This window comes from Cryptomeria japonica, chromosome 8, assembly GCF_030272615.1.
Source record: "Cryptomeria japonica chromosome 8, Sugi_1.0, whole genome shotgun sequence".
Taxonomy (NCBI): Eukaryota; Viridiplantae; Streptophyta; class Pinopsida; order Cupressales; family Cupressaceae; genus Cryptomeria; species Cryptomeria japonica.
The window spans coordinates 322,255,122-322,272,581 of NC_081412.1; the positions used below are offsets into that span (position 1 = coordinate 322,255,122).

Genomic DNA, 17,460 nt, shown 5'->3' on the forward strand with positions numbered 1-17,460 from the left:
TAGGCTTAGGGAATTAGACTAAGTGATGAAAGGAACTAGGTAATGACGACTAGGTGATGAAATACACTCGGTGATGGGGATGGATTAGGCCTAGGAATTATTTAGGTGTCTACACATAGTAATAAAGAAAACTTGATAACACTGAACACGGTAATAAAGCAAACTCCATAACATTGATAAAATATATATTTAACGCAATATTCAAATAAACACTATCTTTCACATATTTTATTTTAAGAACGGAAAGTAAGAAACAGTGCTAGAATAAAATTGCACATGAAAGAGAATTTACAAGTCTCAAGGCTACGTTGTATTTGATTAACAGCAAAAAGAGGGATTTCACATAAACAAGGCACAGTATGTGATATAATTTTTTCACTAGAAATTTACATGTATGGTTTTCCTGATCGATTCTCTGAATAGGAAAAAATTATAAAATACATAAATGATTATATCCATAGGAAATATATGCTTGTGGATCTTGTATGCCCTTTCCTATAACACTACAAAACTGGCATACACATTTTGGCATGTAAGGAAGTTAACATTTGAAATGAAATGGATATGGGATTTGAATATGAATAGTTAAAGCTTTATATCTCTTTAATGCTTCTCTGTAGCAAAATTATATCCTCTACCAGCCAATTTTTTGGCAGATAACAAATTTCCACAACCAAGGAAAAAAACAAGCCAAGTTCGCTTTGGAACATCTCTCTGTCAATCTTCACCATCTTCATCATAACCTCCATCAGCAGCATCTTGAGCATCATCATCTACATTTTCTTGATCAACTTCCATAGCTTCAACTGCAGTAGCTTCTTCCACTTGTGTAGTGTTGCTTGGTTCAACTTGCTGAACATGATCATTTTTATTTCTTGGTTTCATGAGAGCTAAGTTCTCGTCACTGAAAAATGAATGATAAGGCTTTGAAACCTACAATATGAATGTAAAGTTTAATCAGATAATTGAAAACTCGGAATTCTTGTTACCTTGAAATAATTTTAAACAGTAATAGCTAATTCACAAGAAAAACAAGATGTAACAAACAAAACTATATAAAAATGTGGATAATAATCTATTACTAAGACCACATAAATTGAGATACGTGGTATATTATTGAATTGCTTCAAATATCAGAATTTACTTTCAATAAGACCATGCGCAGGAAGAAGAAAGTAATGTTAGTTGAATTCAGATATTATTTTACAGATGCCTGTGAAAAGCAATATGATGTTGTCAAAGTGTCAATGGATCTGCAGTTACCAGATGAACCCTCATTATAGAAGCTATTCAGTATCGTAATCCTGATAATGGCATCTGAAAGAGATTAAGAGTGCTTGATTCCAGACATTGTTGACAGGAAGATATTGGTGGGGATACTATAAGTTGACAAGTCATGAGGGTTGGATTCTTGAGTTGTTGTTGTCAAAGCTCCGGAATTCAGCTCTACCAAAAACTATTCCCCTGAATCCTTAATTGACCTAGCATATTTATGGGCTTGTGTTGAGCTTACGGGTAAAGATTGATGTAAAGAAATGAGGGCAAACTACACTAAGCGATAAGTCAAAAGGGGTTATAAGCGATAAGTCAAAAGGGATTATAAAAGTAACAAATAAAAAGGCTCACCTATTATCATCCTGAACCTAATCTTATAACTATTTATGTAATTTTTAACATTTGTTAATCTACTTCTTAAATTATTTCATAGAGTTATCCAATAATTTTTGTACTTGTTGCTTTAAGGGCAGACAATTCCCTTACAAGTGAAGTTTAGAGGAAGGGCAGCCACAGAAATTTGTAAACATTTCACATATACCAGGGGAATTTCAAAGAATGCGGCTACCAGGGGTTTCAAGATCTGGGGTGAAGAGCACTTGGAACAAGAAAATCAACACCTGATGATGGTCTTCAATAAAAATTGATATACTGGCATGCATAGGGCCAGTGCCTTTTGCAAGGCATATCCGCATCTTTCTATATCAGCCGAGAAGGTCACAGTTTATCTTATTTCAGTCTTGAATGTTTGAGTGTGTGTTATCAACACTTGCATGATAACAATTTCATAAAATGTCTATGACTAGCTCAATGCTTGACAACTGTTTCTCAAAAATGTCTATTAAGTGTCCAAATGCTTGCAAGTTCTTGTGAATATTCCTATGAAATGAAAATAGTTTCAGATGCTCCTAAGCATTCAATTCAGAAATTTTAATTTGTTTCAATGTTCTGCAAACTGTTCGATGAAATGTCTATGAGCTGAAAATTAAATATTTTGTAAGTTTATTGAAATATCTTGGTAGGGACATTGCACCTTCAAATGGCTTGTGGTGAAGAAAAGAACCTCCTTTCCACATCCTTGTAGAACTCTGACATAGAAAATTTTGTCTTTGATGTCTTCATCATTTCCATGAAGGTTTGCCGTGACCTCTAGATCAGCCTTAAACAGATCATGTTGTATTTTTTGTTTATGTTAAGTCTCAAACTACATCCTTGTTTTTCCATCAAAGGAATTATATTCAAACTTTGTCTTGTATGTTTGTCATTTTTGTTGTCTCTTGATTATGTTTTTGTAGGTCCATGGAAAGAGTTTGCAAAAGTGTTCATCATGACAAAAATACAAGTTTCAAACACTAGAGGAAAGTGGCAAAATCACTAGAGCATTGAGATAACATATCTAGGTAAAAAGAACATGTTTATATCAAAGGTTGTTTAAAATTTCAGTCAAAAATTGCAATCTATGATGGAGCAAGCTTGATTGAGGGATAGCAAAATAATTTAAGTGGCAAACATAGCTTCACATGTTAAGGCATGTGCCCCTCAGTGGAAACTAGTTATAAAAGTTAAAAACTTGCCTTTGCTTGTAATGGTGCACTGTAATACCCATCTATGTGATAACCCTTGCCTTGTCTTAATGTTTCTATGATTGGATTAATGATTATTTTCAACTGATTATGATATGATGTAATTGTAAGATAGACATGTGTCTAGCTAGATTACATGTTCTCATTGTTCATTCTATGCTGATTTAGCTATGGTCTACATTGTCAGATTTGATGCTTCATGTTGAGTGTGTAGGAAATATTAAGGTATTTAATGAATGGAAGGATGTGGTTAAGTTAGTGACCTTGTGACTATTATGGGTATCTTTGGTTACTTAACCCATCCTATTCAATTGCAAATAGAACAACATTCCTTGTGTTTATCGAAAAATCCACTTATCCAAATCATTTGGAATTTTGAATCCTTGTGCTGTGGATAAACTCAAAAAGTGTATGTTTCTTTACTTGTGCTTATTTAAATAGAGTTCACTTGCATTTTATTGGTTTTTTGAATGCTTGTTTTGGAACGTTTGAAGAATAAGGCATATTATGCTTTAGTTGAAATAGTTAGTTATTTGATTGCCTTCATGAAAAAAGGTCTTCTGCATTTTAACATTATGAATATTTGGAAAATGCAATAACTTATAGAAAAGTTATTTGAAAATCACACGCATTAGTCAATTGTGTGAAATTGCTAGGTCATTTTAAATGTAATTTCCTAAAAGAATTTTAAATAGAACATTAGTGAAATATCTTGTAAATATCTTTTGGAAACATCTATAAAGTTGCAAAATATCCTTTTGAAATAACGTGTTGAATTATTAAAAGGAAAAATAATGACTTTGGGGTTTAGAGATTTTTTGAGTGAAATGGGAAAAAAGAAGAGTTCTAAAAACGCTTATGCATTTTTCTCTATTTTCCTTTCCTCCTCCATTTGTTTTGGGAATTGCTTGTTGGAAAGAATTTTGCTTGTGTTTGCTTGAGAATTGCTAGACTTCATGGTATTGGATCTTGGAAAGGCATTGCAATTTTGCTTTGTCTGGGAGCAAGATCTCCTTCAATTTTTTGTAAGAATTTATTTGGGAAAACAAAGGTATTCCTCCATTTTAATTATGCACATTCATTGGATTCTTGCTTTGGCAATGCCCACACTAGGTGGTTGCATATGGTATTTGAGTTTCAAGGTTGTAGTTGATCAAGAATCTTATAGTAGATTATTGTGCAATTTATTTAATTGTATATATTTTATTTTTAGAATTTTAAATTTAGCATTATTACTCTAGTGAAATTCCTTAAAACCCTTTGTGATTTGAAAAGTGTGCAATTGTGCTTCATAGGCTCATAAGGTATTTTTTCTTTTTGAAAATTTTGACATTTGAAGATTAAAGAGAATTGAACCTTCCATTAATGGTGATTGAGCTTTTGGCATGATTTTAGAAATTGTAAAATGTGAATTTTGGATTTTTAAGATATGAGACAATTTTCTATTTTGTAGGATGAAATGTCTCTCTATGGAAATGTGATTTCACATCTTTTGGGTGCAAGTGTAACATTTTTTTGCCTCAATTTCAATGCCATGCTTATTTGGGCCATTTTGGACATTTTGAAGTAGGATTGAACTCTAGAGTTAGGCATAGAGAGGAGCCATATTCAGCATTCAAAAATAGACTATGCTCATGCAAAGGGCATAAGACAAGGTAAATTTTATTAAGATAAAATTAATTGAATGATCATCCACGAAAAGGCCCAATTGTGTTGGTGTCATATTTCTCAACATCCATGTTGATTTTAAAACTATCACGGTGACACTGTACGCCCATGTCTAGTAGTTTTCTCCTATAATTCATTGGGTTGTTAGTACCCAATATGTTTATGACATGTGATTCCCTTTGCATGAGTGTTAGATCTTTACATTTGTTGCTTGATGTACCAGGTTGTTCTTTTTTTTTTGTCACCCAAGGTATCCCCACGGCCTAGCCCAGCGCCCATTTGGGGCTAGATGAGGCGAGATATAATATTAAAAAAATTGTAAGCAATAATTGTAAGATATAAGATTCCAGTTTTTTGTAAATAGTTGTCTAGATGGATCTCTCTTAGATGGCTAAAAGAGAAGAAAATAGCCCAGCCATAAACTACTTGTAATTTTGCAATTTCTAAACAATGAGGTTAGCTGACTCAACCTTAGTTGTCATCCTTTTAGTGCATGTTGAGAGGCACCCCATAACCTCCCCATTAATAATTGTGGTGAATCATCTTAGAAGAAAATTTTGGAGTATAGGTAGTAACCCACTGCATGAATAGCTTGGTAAAGTTGTTTATTCTAACTCCAATTAAAAATCTCCTCAGTGGAATCAAAATTGTCTCTATCTCCCTTATAGTAGTTTTGGTTGGCCTCCATGGCCCAATAAATATATTCCATTGAATTTTACTCCCCATCCACCCAACCCACAACCCTCATCAAAGTTCCTTACACCTACAAACAAATTCAAGTTAGAATTAAAATAATTACTTAAAAAATTGAAATTAAATAATACAATTTGTTGAGGTTGGTGGGGAAGTCACAGTAGGGTGTCTGGAGCGTCCTTCCCCTCTAAGCCCAAGGGCGGAATACACCTTGCCCCCCTTGGCCTCATGGGACCATCAGTCATCCATCATGAGGTAGTGTGCTTAGAGGAAGACCTCAACAATTTCTCCCTCCTTGTATTCCTTTAGATTGGAAATCTAGATATTTCACATTACTGCCTACATCACTATATTAGAGATCAAATACATCATTATACATAGTCATACATATTACAACCTACATTAATATGTGAAGATTCTACATAAAAACATTTTCAGGCTTCATATATTAAGCATACATATTAAGCACATATCCATTGCATACCACAATGAACCTGAGTGTCACTGCCTGTTGATTAATTCTGGTCCAGATCTGATCTGATCACTATTAGGAGACTGCTGATCCTCTTCCATGTTCTGTCTTGGTTAAATAAATAATTGCCTTCCAATCTAATCAGTGCCATTCTTCAGTCAAAGCCCCTCCTTAAATATCCTGCCCTTGTCATTGAAGGGTTGTGTCCCTTCCTGCCATCACCCTTCCATCAAGAGTGGTGTCTCTTCTAAATGCTTATTTTTCCTTAAATAATCTAACCACTAATGTTAAATATTGATCTTGCTGCCTTGATCATTATTGGGATCATTCCTTTATTAGGAATTAGATTGCTGTTTGATAAATAATGAGAGTTCGCTGCACTAGTCTTTAGCCTTAGATTTCTGTAATTACTGGTTGACATTGCTGCTCTGCAATAATTAAATGTGCCCTTTTTGTATATTGCTTGTTATAGATAATCATGGTGATTGCTGTCTTTATAACCTTCCCCAGGTCACTGTCTTATTACTTTCTCTACTCTTCCTAATGATTTTCCTTTTTTTTTTCTCCATGTCTGTCCTCAATAAGATTTCCTTTCTTATATATCTTCTGCGGTGGAAAAGTCATGACCATTAGTTAGGTCAGCCCTCCCTATTTTGCCTTGATCAGCCCTTAAATAACTTCAAGCAATATATTTTATTATATATTATTTTTATTAGCAATTCACTGTTATAAATATAGGTTTAGCCTGAAGTCAGCCTCTCCTATTTATCCTTGGTTGAAATAATTGTATCTTCTTGAATTGGTCGACTATTATTAACTCCAAATGATTGTCTTAACCCTTGGTCAGCCCTTAATAATTTTGCAGCCCTAGTTTCTATATAAGTAATGGTGGGGGCATGCCAGTTTACCTTTCCCGAAATCGCTTGTCCTCAACCAATGATAGTTTTAACTAAATCTTTTTCAATGCAAGGATCCTTAACCCTTGAAGATTTGTAATCTTTAGATCCTTGTGATATAATTTGCTTCGATTAGGTTGTCTCAATGTTTGCATAATATCATAGATATCATTAAAACAATAACTTATTTATTAAGACAAGGATTAGAAGCATGATACACATCTATGACCTTAAATGTAATGTTTTATTTCTAAATAAATTTATATCTCTTTTGGTTCACTCTTGTTATTTTCATATTCTAGATTAACCAAAAATAGAAATCTCATGATGATAGGAATTTGTTCATAGATATCCATGGAATAGACATGCCAAACACAAAGCATACACATAAAAACATGAAGCATACACATGAACATATGCAGACACAAAGGATACATGCAAATACAAGTGTTGTTAGATCCTTCTTACTGACTAGAATGCATCCATTGATTTATTTTTACCCTACAAGATGGAAGGATCAATGCTCTGATACCGCTTCTAATGTCCCCTTTTAGGATTACCCTAGAATCACAAATTCAAATAAACATGTAACATAATATAATTAGAGATATAACTTTACTCAAAAAGATGTTAAAAAAAATAACTAATTGTTGAGATCCTACAACCAAGTTAGGCAAATATTGAAGATGTGGTTCATAAGATCAACCACTACTAGGGTTTTAGAGTATATATCCATAATCATTTTAATTGTATAACATACCTAATTTGTTATTAGGGTTCAACCATAACAGAGTTTGGATAAGGAGACATGATATGGTTCCCAAGAGATCCTCTACCCTAGGCCCAAGAGCGGATATACCATCCCTCTTGGACTCATGTGGCCTTCCACCATCTCATATGAGGTGGTGTGCCTAGTGAGGAATCCTATAACCATTCCCCTTCATCATGCCATCCTTATTCTCCTCCCTATAATTGGGCTCCTTAATTCAATGGTCAACTATTGTTAAGGGTTTGAGGCGAAACTACAATAGGGTGTTTGGAACATCCTTCCCTTCTAAGCCCAAGGGTGGGGCACTCCTTGCACCCCCTTGGCCTCATGGGACTATCAGTCACCACCATGAGGTGGCATGCCTAGAAGAGGACCTCATAACTGTTTCCCCTCCTTGTATTCCCTCATTATCACTATCATGGTTGCTTGTAGCATTTAAACAAATATCCCTTGAAGGAATTCCTATAATCAACCCTTGTTGAGGTTGGTGGGGAAGTCACAATAGGGTGTCCGGAGCATCCTTACCCTCTAAGCCCAAGGGCGGGATACACCTTGTCCCCCTTGGCCTCATGGGACCATTGGTCATCTACCATGAGGTGGTGTGCTTAGAGGACCTTATAACAGTTTCTCCCTCCTAGTATTTCTTCAGATTGGAAATCTAGACATTTCACATTATTGTTTATATCAATATATTACAAATCAAATACATCATTATACATAGTCATACATATTACAGCCTATATTAATATGTGAAGATTCTACATAAAAACATTATCATGCTTCATATATTAAGTATATATCCATTGCATACCACAATGAACCTGAGTGTCATTGCCTGTTGATTAATACCAGTCCAGATCTGATCCGATCACTATTACGAGACTGCTGATCCTCTTCCATGTTCTGTCTTGGTTAAACAAATAACTGCCTTGCAATCTGATCGATGCTCTTCATCAGTCAAAGCCCCTCTGTAATGTCCTGTTTTGGGAGCAATGCAACATAACCACAAAATACAATGCTGTGATACCGCTTGTAATGTTCCCTTATGTTATTCCTTAGCAAATTAGGGAACAATTGACTTGCAAATCAATTGCAAGGGACTTCTTCTTATAAGAAACTTTAAATCCTTATGAATACTAATAGAATGACAATATATTAATTTAGTAATATATGATCAATAAATGAGAGTACAAGTATTATATAATTTACATTTGATAACTTGAGAGATTTGATGGAATATCACTGCTGTCTCTGATATAAACTTGAGAAATTATGCAAGCTAAGATGCACCAATCTGCAAATGTGTAGAGATCTCTACTCTTCCTGATGTATCAATGTAAATTATGCAATGAATCTCCTTCTGATTCACTGATAGCAAGAATGCTATATTGCTGTGTCTGATTTGTCTTTGGGAATATGCAATTATAGTGGCGCTATTCCTGATTTCGCACTAGAAGTATGCAACCTGACTTAGTACCAAAGGCAGATGCTCGATTTGAGCAGATCCAATATTGGATACAAATGTTGTCCTCATTTTTGGATTTTCAAAAATGTGACAACCCCTACAAATTTTTGCCTAAAATGTGTCATTTTTGTCTCCAAGGCATGTTTTACAAGGTACAAAACTCACATTTGTTAGTGTCAAATCATTGGGGGTGTCTTTGCCATCATTGTCCAAGTTTTGGTGAGTTTTGGTCTTCCTTTTCCTAGCTTTTTGTGCAATTTTGGGTTTCAGAGCAGTGACTGCAGGTTGAAGATTTTACTCTATGGCACGCTTCCCAAGGTAAAATTTTGCTTTGCCCTTGGATGTAATGGACACCCTAGAATGCCCAAAAACTAAACCAATTGCTGATAGGAATTTAGTCAAATAGTTTGCATCCAACTCCTTATTTCTCCGTTTAATGTTTAAATCCCCTTATAGCTTCGGAAATGAAATGTTTGTTTGTTTTTAAGTCTTTGCATGGATTTGAAATCACATAACATGAACTAGAAGGAAATTACAATAATATGCAACATGAAGATTGAACTACTGCTGATATGATATTATTTCTAGAATTATTAAAATCAAATACATAGCAGATTTTTCAACTCACTAAATACTCCAGCATTTTTGACATAATATTCCAACAATGACTTCCCATCTTGCTGCTATAGTAACATGAATAGTGTCATGCTACAGTAACGTGAATAGTGTCGTGCTACAATAGCGTGAATAGTGTCGTGCTACAGTAACGTGAATAGTGCTGCGCTATAGTGCTGCTACAGTGTTAATTAGTCTTCAATCAATCCAATATCTTCATAAAATCATCCCTTCAGAATGGCATAAGCATTGGTCAAGAAGCGGAGAAGGTATGAGCAAAACACCAAATCTGCCTATAACTGGAGATGCACTCAATCTACCTGTTAATGAAGCTGATAGCAATGGATTCCAAAGGCCAAACCCCAAGGGAATGACGTCTAGAATGTCACAAGAAAGGATAGACGTCCTCTAATGCCAAGAACGGATCTGCAACTCACACATCAATTTCTTCTCATATTCAACATGCTGAATGAAACCACAAAAGTTTCCTTTTATTCTTTCTCCAAGGGTCGACCCAACTCACTTGAGCAATGTGGGATAAAAGATGTGCAATATAAAACATATTAAAATATTCACTTATGTCTCCCTTGGGTGCCCCTTTGATTTGCACATATCCCCATAAAATAAATATTAAAGTAACACTTTAATATTTTACAATTAAATTAAATGTTACTTTAATAACACTTCAGGCATTAAAATATATTAGCAATCGGACTCCGAATAGCGCGAGTGATAGCTCGTCGGAAAGCTCTCGCCGAGGAGTATCGAATCCAATCACCAAAACTAGCCTCCGTTGTGTCTTGCTGAGTTACTAAAAATAGTAAGTATGCCTGAAACTAAGTAAATCAACTCTGTTTTGGCCCAAACTGGAAATGACTAGGCCAAAACACTCCAGGATCCCCTTAAACCCTTCGTTAGCCCTCGGGACCATGTAGAGATAGGCTAACGCACATACACTTGGTCAACTGCTAAAGTGGGGACATTACATTGGACTAGATTAATCCTCAATCCATCCTCGATCCACGTTTCAAGTTTCATTGCATTTCGAGTTCGTTTGCTATGTCTTTCCTTCAATTTTGGGTTTTTTCTTCCTGATTGCAGGTGGGAAATTTTCCTTTGATTGCAAGTTTCATTTTTCTCTTGTTTTAGTGTTGTAGGGAATTTTTAAAACAATTACAAGTGCACTTTATTTAAAACTTGTCACTTGTAACTTACTTTTTATTCCCCCCTTGCTTTTTATATCTTTTAAGTCATTGTAGGAACTTTTTGGACAAATTGCAAGTGAATTTAAAATTATAAGTTTAAAAAGAACTAGTAATTTCTTTTAAAAGTTCCTACTTTAGTGATTTTAAGTTATGGTAGGGATTCTTTTTCTCTATTACAAGTTTTAATGTTCTTTTTACTTGTAATAGAGTTTTTATTTCCCTATTACATGTTTTATGTCCTTTAAGTCATTTTTAACTTGTAAAGGGGATTTTATTTCCCTATTACAAGTTTTTTTGTTGTTTCTTTTTGCTCTTCTTCCTCTAAAACCCGAATTTGCCTTTGAAGTGAAAAAATGATGCAATTAAAACTTGTAGAAGGGTTTTTAAAACCCAATTACACGTCTTTGCAAAGCATTTAAACTTGTAAACTTTTGCCAAGAACCCGACCTGCACATTTGCTCCATCAAATCCGTTTTTGCTGGTGTTTTTTTTCCCCAAAATCCGTCTAAGATGCTTGTGAAATCATGGGAAATTAATGAATCTTGCCACGTTTTTCTCCAAAATCGGGTAGGGTAAACACGTTTTGCATTTTGTAAGGTGTATTTGAAGGCACCAATAGAAGACGTCGATGCTGGTTGTCACCACATTTTGGGGCATGGAAATCTCTCTCTTTCCATATTTGCAACACATCCCCTATTGCTAAGTGTTTGAAGTCAAACAATTTCCTTCCTCCAATCCATTTTTTGTGGGAGAGTTTGAAGACAAAAACGTTTTGATTTGCTGATTGCAATCATAATGTGGTGGCTTTTGTATCTATTTATAGAGCATTTCAGTTCTTCCCAAGCAATAATTTGAGTTTCTAGGTGATTTTCCCAAATGGATAATCTCTTTGAATGCAATTTGTAAATGTGAAAGATTTTCCCCTCTTTCATTTTTACCGGTTCATTTGATTTCGGGTTTTACAAATCTAATTACAAGTTGAAGTTTTCAAGCTGAAAATGTGTCTTTCTTTGTCACATAAAGTTTGCCATTACCGGTTGGTACCATTCTTCCCATCATTTCCCACCATTTCATCCATTCATTTCACTTTCATCCATTTTTCACATTTAAAGTCTACTTGCAATCGGAATTTTAAAACCCGATTGCAGTTGGGTCTTCACTTGCAGTCAGCCTTCCAAAACCGGAAATTGGTCCAAAATGCACTCGAAAAACACTTGAAAATGAGTCTTAAAGGTCCAATTACAAGTGCAAACTTGTATTTACCCATCACACATATGAAGTTGCATGTTCGTTCTCCACAATTGCAAGTTAATGCTCTTGTTTTTCCCACACATGTAATGCAGTTTCCAAAACCCGAAATTCACTTGTGAGCCCATTTTTGCATCAGTTTATCCCTTCCCTTGTCAATTCGGTTTGCACACACAATCTACCAAATCAATGGATTAAGGCATGAGCCTTATTTTGCAAGCAGATTTCAAGATTGGAGGATGATACAAAGAAGAGATACAACAACAATTCATGGTTGAGAGCATAGAATGCTTCCAAGACAAAGATGGTCATGACATGAAAAGGGGAAGGCATCCCTTTCCCTCCTGAAAAGCCAGTACTACCCCAAGCAAGAAGATAAGGTTGAAGTTCGTTGGCCAAGGACACAAAGATCATTAAGGATGCAAATTCCCATTCCGGTTCAAGATGTCTTTACCAATCCAAAATACTTCAAGTTCTAGCATCCTAAAGCAGCATGAAGATCATTACAGACAAAGGATAATGCAGTTAGAGTCGTGTCTTTGGACACATAGAATAGTTTTAATTATGCATTTGTAATTTTGTTTCGACAAGTTACATGTAAAAGATAACTTTGTAATTGCAAGTTAACTCATCACTTGCACTTTTGTAATTACATGTAAAGCAACTACAAGTTGAGTTCAATTAGGACTGTAGTTGGAATAAGTCATGGTGGTTGAGAGAATTTCTCAAGTTAGTTAGGATCCTCCCATTTTTTTCTCAAGGCTCCTCTCCTATAAATACTTGAGGGGATCTATTGTAATTTTTATCTTTTGACAATGCAACAAAACTCTGCCAGTTTGTATGTACACTCTAAGACTTTGAGTTTAGTTGTAAATCAAATTGTAGTCAATTAAAAGAGGCAAATTGCTTTCAAACTTTGTGTTGATTCAAGGTGTTATGTGATGACATTTTCTAAAGATTGATTGAGTTTTGAGGTGTTATACAAGAGGTATTCAAGCTCAATCTTGCAGACTTTGAGTTGCTTATTGTGTTTGGAATTTTAGATTGGTTTTAAGATTTGATACTGCAGACTTTGAGCTGCTTGTCACGGCTGAAACTATTGTAGGACGCTCAAGAAAAGGGGTAACTTGCAGACTTTGTGCTGCTTTTAATTTTCTATGTTTGTGCATAAGAGGTGCATCATGTGGTTAGACTTTGAACTGCTAGATATTGTGCTTAGTTACCAAAAAATCATCTAAAAAAGGTTGATAGGAGAATAGATAGTTGAAAACTTTGAGCTTTCTTTCTGTTTTTCCGTCCCGGGGAAGTCACGGAGGTCTTTGTGCTTTCATGGAAACTTTGCTTCCCTTTATTTTCCAAATCCTACAAAAAAAGTCTCATTTCTGTATTTGCTATTATTCATTTCCAATTGCTATTACTTTTCTATGAAGAGAAAAGAATATAGTTTTTCTTGAAAGAAGAAGAAAGACTGCTGTCCCACCCATATTAGATTAGTTTAATTTTTAGATAGGGGGAGTCTTCCCTAAATTATGAGAGTATCATACTCACACACTATGGCTGAAACCACAATTTTGTACATCCCCTAGGTGTACAAAATTTTCACCCAACAACAAATAAGAGATAAAAGACAAATTTGATGACTCTTGGCAATGAATATCAATCCATATTAAATAGCTTTGGTATTGAATAGTTGGATCCCTTTGCTTGGGAATATGCACATCCTTTTCTTAATCACATCCCTTGGATAAAAGTCACTTCTCTTACAAACAAATCACCCTTGATTATTAATAAAACATTTCTTTTGGTTTAACAACCAAATCGCACCTCTTCATTGGCTGTCTTTGTCTTAACAGATCGGCCAGCATGAAGTCTCTAATATAATTTCATCCTTATTAATAAATTGTGGGTGTGTGTGTTAATTATTTAATCACACCATTCCGTTATCAAACTTATGTCTAAATAATTTCTGTAATGTCTTTACTATAATAAGTCACTGACTTGTCCTTTAAACTGCTGCATGCAAACACATGGATCACTATCTTGATCATTAATCTCTGTATTGATTACTTGGTTTAATCGCTGTCTTAAATATAGATCACTGCCATGTGTATGTTGTCTTTGTCATCATGCAATTGTTGTTTAAGAGGTACTCACCATTCAATCTTTCTGTAATCATTGGTCCTTTATAACATTTATAAAGATAATACAAGGAGCTTCCTCAAGTTAGCAACACAATACTTAATGAAGTCTTGTAGAATTTAGATGGGGACATCACAACCTCCTTAAATATCCTTCCCTTTTCATCAAAGGGTTGTGTCCCTTCCTGCAATCACCCTTTTAAAGAGTGGTGTCTCTTCTAAATGCTTGTTTTTCCTTACCTAATCTAACCGCTTTTGTTAACATATTGATCTTTCTGCCTTGATCATTATTGGGATCACTGCTTTATTAGGACTGAAATTGCTGTTAGATAAATAATGAGAGTTCGCTGCACTAGTCAGCTGCCCTAGTCTTCTGTAATTGCTGATTGGTATTGCTGCTCTGCAATAATTAAATGTGCCCTTTTTGTATATTGCTTGCTATAGATAATAATGGTGATTGCTGTCTTTATTACCTTCCCCAGGTCGATGTCTTATTACTTTCTCTGCTCTCCATGCCTCTCCTCAATAAGATTTCCTTTCTTATATATCTTCTACGGTGCAAAATTCATGCCCATTAGTTAGGTCGGCCTTCCCTATTTTGCTTTGGTTGGCCCTTAAATAATCACAAGCAATTTATTTTATTTTATTTTATTTATTAGCAATTCACTGTTATTAATATAGGTTTAGCCTAAGCCGGTCTCTGCTATTTATCCTTGGTTGAAACTTGAAATAATTGTACCTTCTTCAATTGGTTGACTATTATTAACTCTAAATGATTTTGTCTTAACCCTTGGTTGGCCCTTCATAATTTTGTAGCCCTAGTTTCTATATAAGTAATGGCAGGGGCATGACATCAATAGGCAGCACAAGAGCTCCAAAAAAAAATGATGGATGTCTCTCCTTAATTAGTTCTTTTGTCACTAAGTTGTAGCATTACAATTATAGCTTGCCCCACATTTTAAATGCCCACTTCTAACACAAATTCCAATGTTAGGCTCAATCTTTTGGATCCTTTAATTTATTACAAGTGTTTATAGAATTCAAAAACACCATCTCACCATTCAAAATTGCTACAAAATTGACAAAGGTTTGGTTCCTCATACTTGTCCACCCAATTGTAAGTATAGTGCATCAAAACTTGCACAACTACTTCCTTTGTTCTTCTAAATTTTATTTTGCATCTATGATAACATTTTGAATCAACTACCCACTTATGAAAATGGAGAGAGTGCCTTGTTTTTCCTAGATGCTTCCAATATTGGCTTTTTACCACATTGAAAGGAAGTTAGTTGTAATACAAAAAATTGACACAAGCCTTATCTGCTTCTTGGTGCATCTTCTTCCTCCATGTTGTAACTTGAAGTGAAGGTTGTGCTCCAACTATGTTTAACTTGTGACTAGGCCTACTTGAGTCAGATGATGTGCATGTGTTGTGAATGCACGGAACACAACTCGAGCCCCCAATCTTTAGCATTTCCATGGCTACTTCTACTAGCAAGTAGGGCTTAATAATTGCTACCATGATTCTGTTTTACTTTACCCTCTTTAATTTCTTTTAATCCAACAATGCAAGAGTAGCCTATAACTCTCTTCTCATATAAGTAAAAACAGTACCTAGGACCAGTCCAAGTGTCATGTTTCCAAGCCACAAGTTGCGGTTAACTTCCACTTCCTAATATTGATGCCATTATATACTAACCAGCAAAAAATATTTTTTAATGCAACATGTTTAAGTATAAAACATAGTGTTTAAAATTAAAAATTTGTGATTTGAGCCTAAAAGGACCAAAACATTGAATAAAATTAACATAAAGTGCATTTCAAACATAATCGAATAGCAATAGCATGAAATTATTTAAGAAAAATATTTTTTATGCCCTAAACCCTAACTAAAAAGATCAGCATTTTCGTTCATAATGATAGCTAAATCAACATTGAAATTTATGCTTACTGAATTCACTATATTCAAGATGTGTGAAAGCCTAAATCCAATGTTTAGCAAGATTCTACATTCTTGCAACGTTTCCAAACAAAAGAAAAGAAAAACAATTCTGACCTTGAATGCCAAAATCGCATAACTTTGTTTCTCAAATCTGCTTCAAACTTTCTCAAATTTATTCAAGAAAATTTGTAAATGCTATGTGAAGAAATGGTAAGAGCGAATTTGCTTATGGAGACCAAAAATATACAGGTTGTAGCACTTTTCCCATGTTTTCCTGCTGTGTATACTGGCAAAACATATCCTACAAGTACACGTGGCAGACTCCTTGAGTGCTTGCAGCAATTCTACACTGTGGACATGTTGAAATTTGCTCTAGCTGATACAAGAGTTCAAATAGGAGTTCCTCATTTTAGGTTTTTGCTCAAGTGTACTCACCAAGTCAATGAATATTTGTTGAGTTTGTACCCCATGCTTTTAAGTTTGTAACCACGATGTAATCCTAGCTAATTGTACTTTTTGATGCACATTAAATGACTTCAATTTAGAAGAGAAATAAGAAATCTTAAAATTAAATGAAGGAAAAACCTTTTATAATTTGTATACCTTAAAAAAGCATTCCCGCTCTTGGGCGCTCTTTACTAGATTGCTCCAATGCTCATCTTGCATCAAAGTTGAGGCAGAGCCAACCACCTATTTTAAGCTTCAAGAGATATTATATAGGCAACTGAAAATATATATATGCTTAAGAATAACAGAGGAGGTTATAGAAAGGCATATTATTGCATAAAACTACTGAAAGAAACATATACCAGCATAGATGCTCGTGCCCTGGTGATGCCAACATTCATTCGACGAAAATCAGACACAAAGCCAATGCCTTTCCCAGTATTTGCTCTTACACAAGAAAAAATTGCAACATCCTTTTCCCTGCCCTGCAACAACAAAAAAGATAATATGCTTCAACTTAATCAGGTATACTCAGAGCCAAGGAGCTAATAAACTAACCAGAAGTTCCATTATAATGGCAAACTTTACCTGGAAACCATCAATTGTATTAACATCAATAAGTTTAGCTGCATCATTTCCAATGGCAAGTTGAATGCGTTCACGAATAAGTTTGACTTGCTGCTTATAAGGTGAGATGACAGCCAACCGAGAGCCTACTTTAAGTTCCGGATATCTTGTCACCAGGTGACGGTACAAAATGAGAACCATTTCCACCTCTTCAATGTTGACCCAAGAACCACTTCCTGAAGGTTGAGATTCCTCTCCTTCTACATCAAAGAAACTGAATGGCCCAAAGCAATGATATTCATGCCATGCACGAGCTGTTTGATGCAGAACATCTTGGCCATCATCTAAAGCCTCAGAGTAGAATTCCCTTGAAGGGAACTCCCTTATCTGTACACAGTTCATAAATAATAAAAGGTTGGGCTATAAATGAAATGAAGCAAAAAAAAGACAGATCATCAATGTAATAAAAAAGTTGAT

The 17,460-nt window shown here is 34.9% G+C and overlaps 1 protein-coding gene across 3 annotated transcripts in view; it reads right to left on the reverse strand.

Moving 5' to 3' along the window:
* Nucleotides 1–293: 293 nt before the first annotated feature.
* The window catches only part of LOC131061504 (probable helicase MAGATAMA 3), a 179,993-nt gene continuing 162,826 nt past the window's right edge, over nucleotides 294–17,460 (reverse strand). For 2 of the 3 annotated variants that reach the window (XM_057995220.2, XM_057995221.2), the window contains exons 18-21: nucleotides 17,005–17,370; nucleotides 16,779–16,901; nucleotides 16,573–16,659; nucleotides 294–933 (exon numbers count right to left, since the gene is read on the reverse strand). In XM_057995220.2, coding sequence (XP_057851203.1) covers nucleotides 718–933; nucleotides 16,573–16,659; nucleotides 16,779–16,901; nucleotides 17,005–17,370 — 792 coding nt within the window. In that variant the 3' untranslated portion in view covers nucleotides 294–717. Of the gene's footprint in view, nucleotides 934–16,180; nucleotides 16,346–16,572; nucleotides 16,660–16,778; nucleotides 16,902–17,004; nucleotides 17,371–17,460 lie in introns of those variants that run through there. The other variant, XM_057995222.2, reaches the window with a different exon arrangement.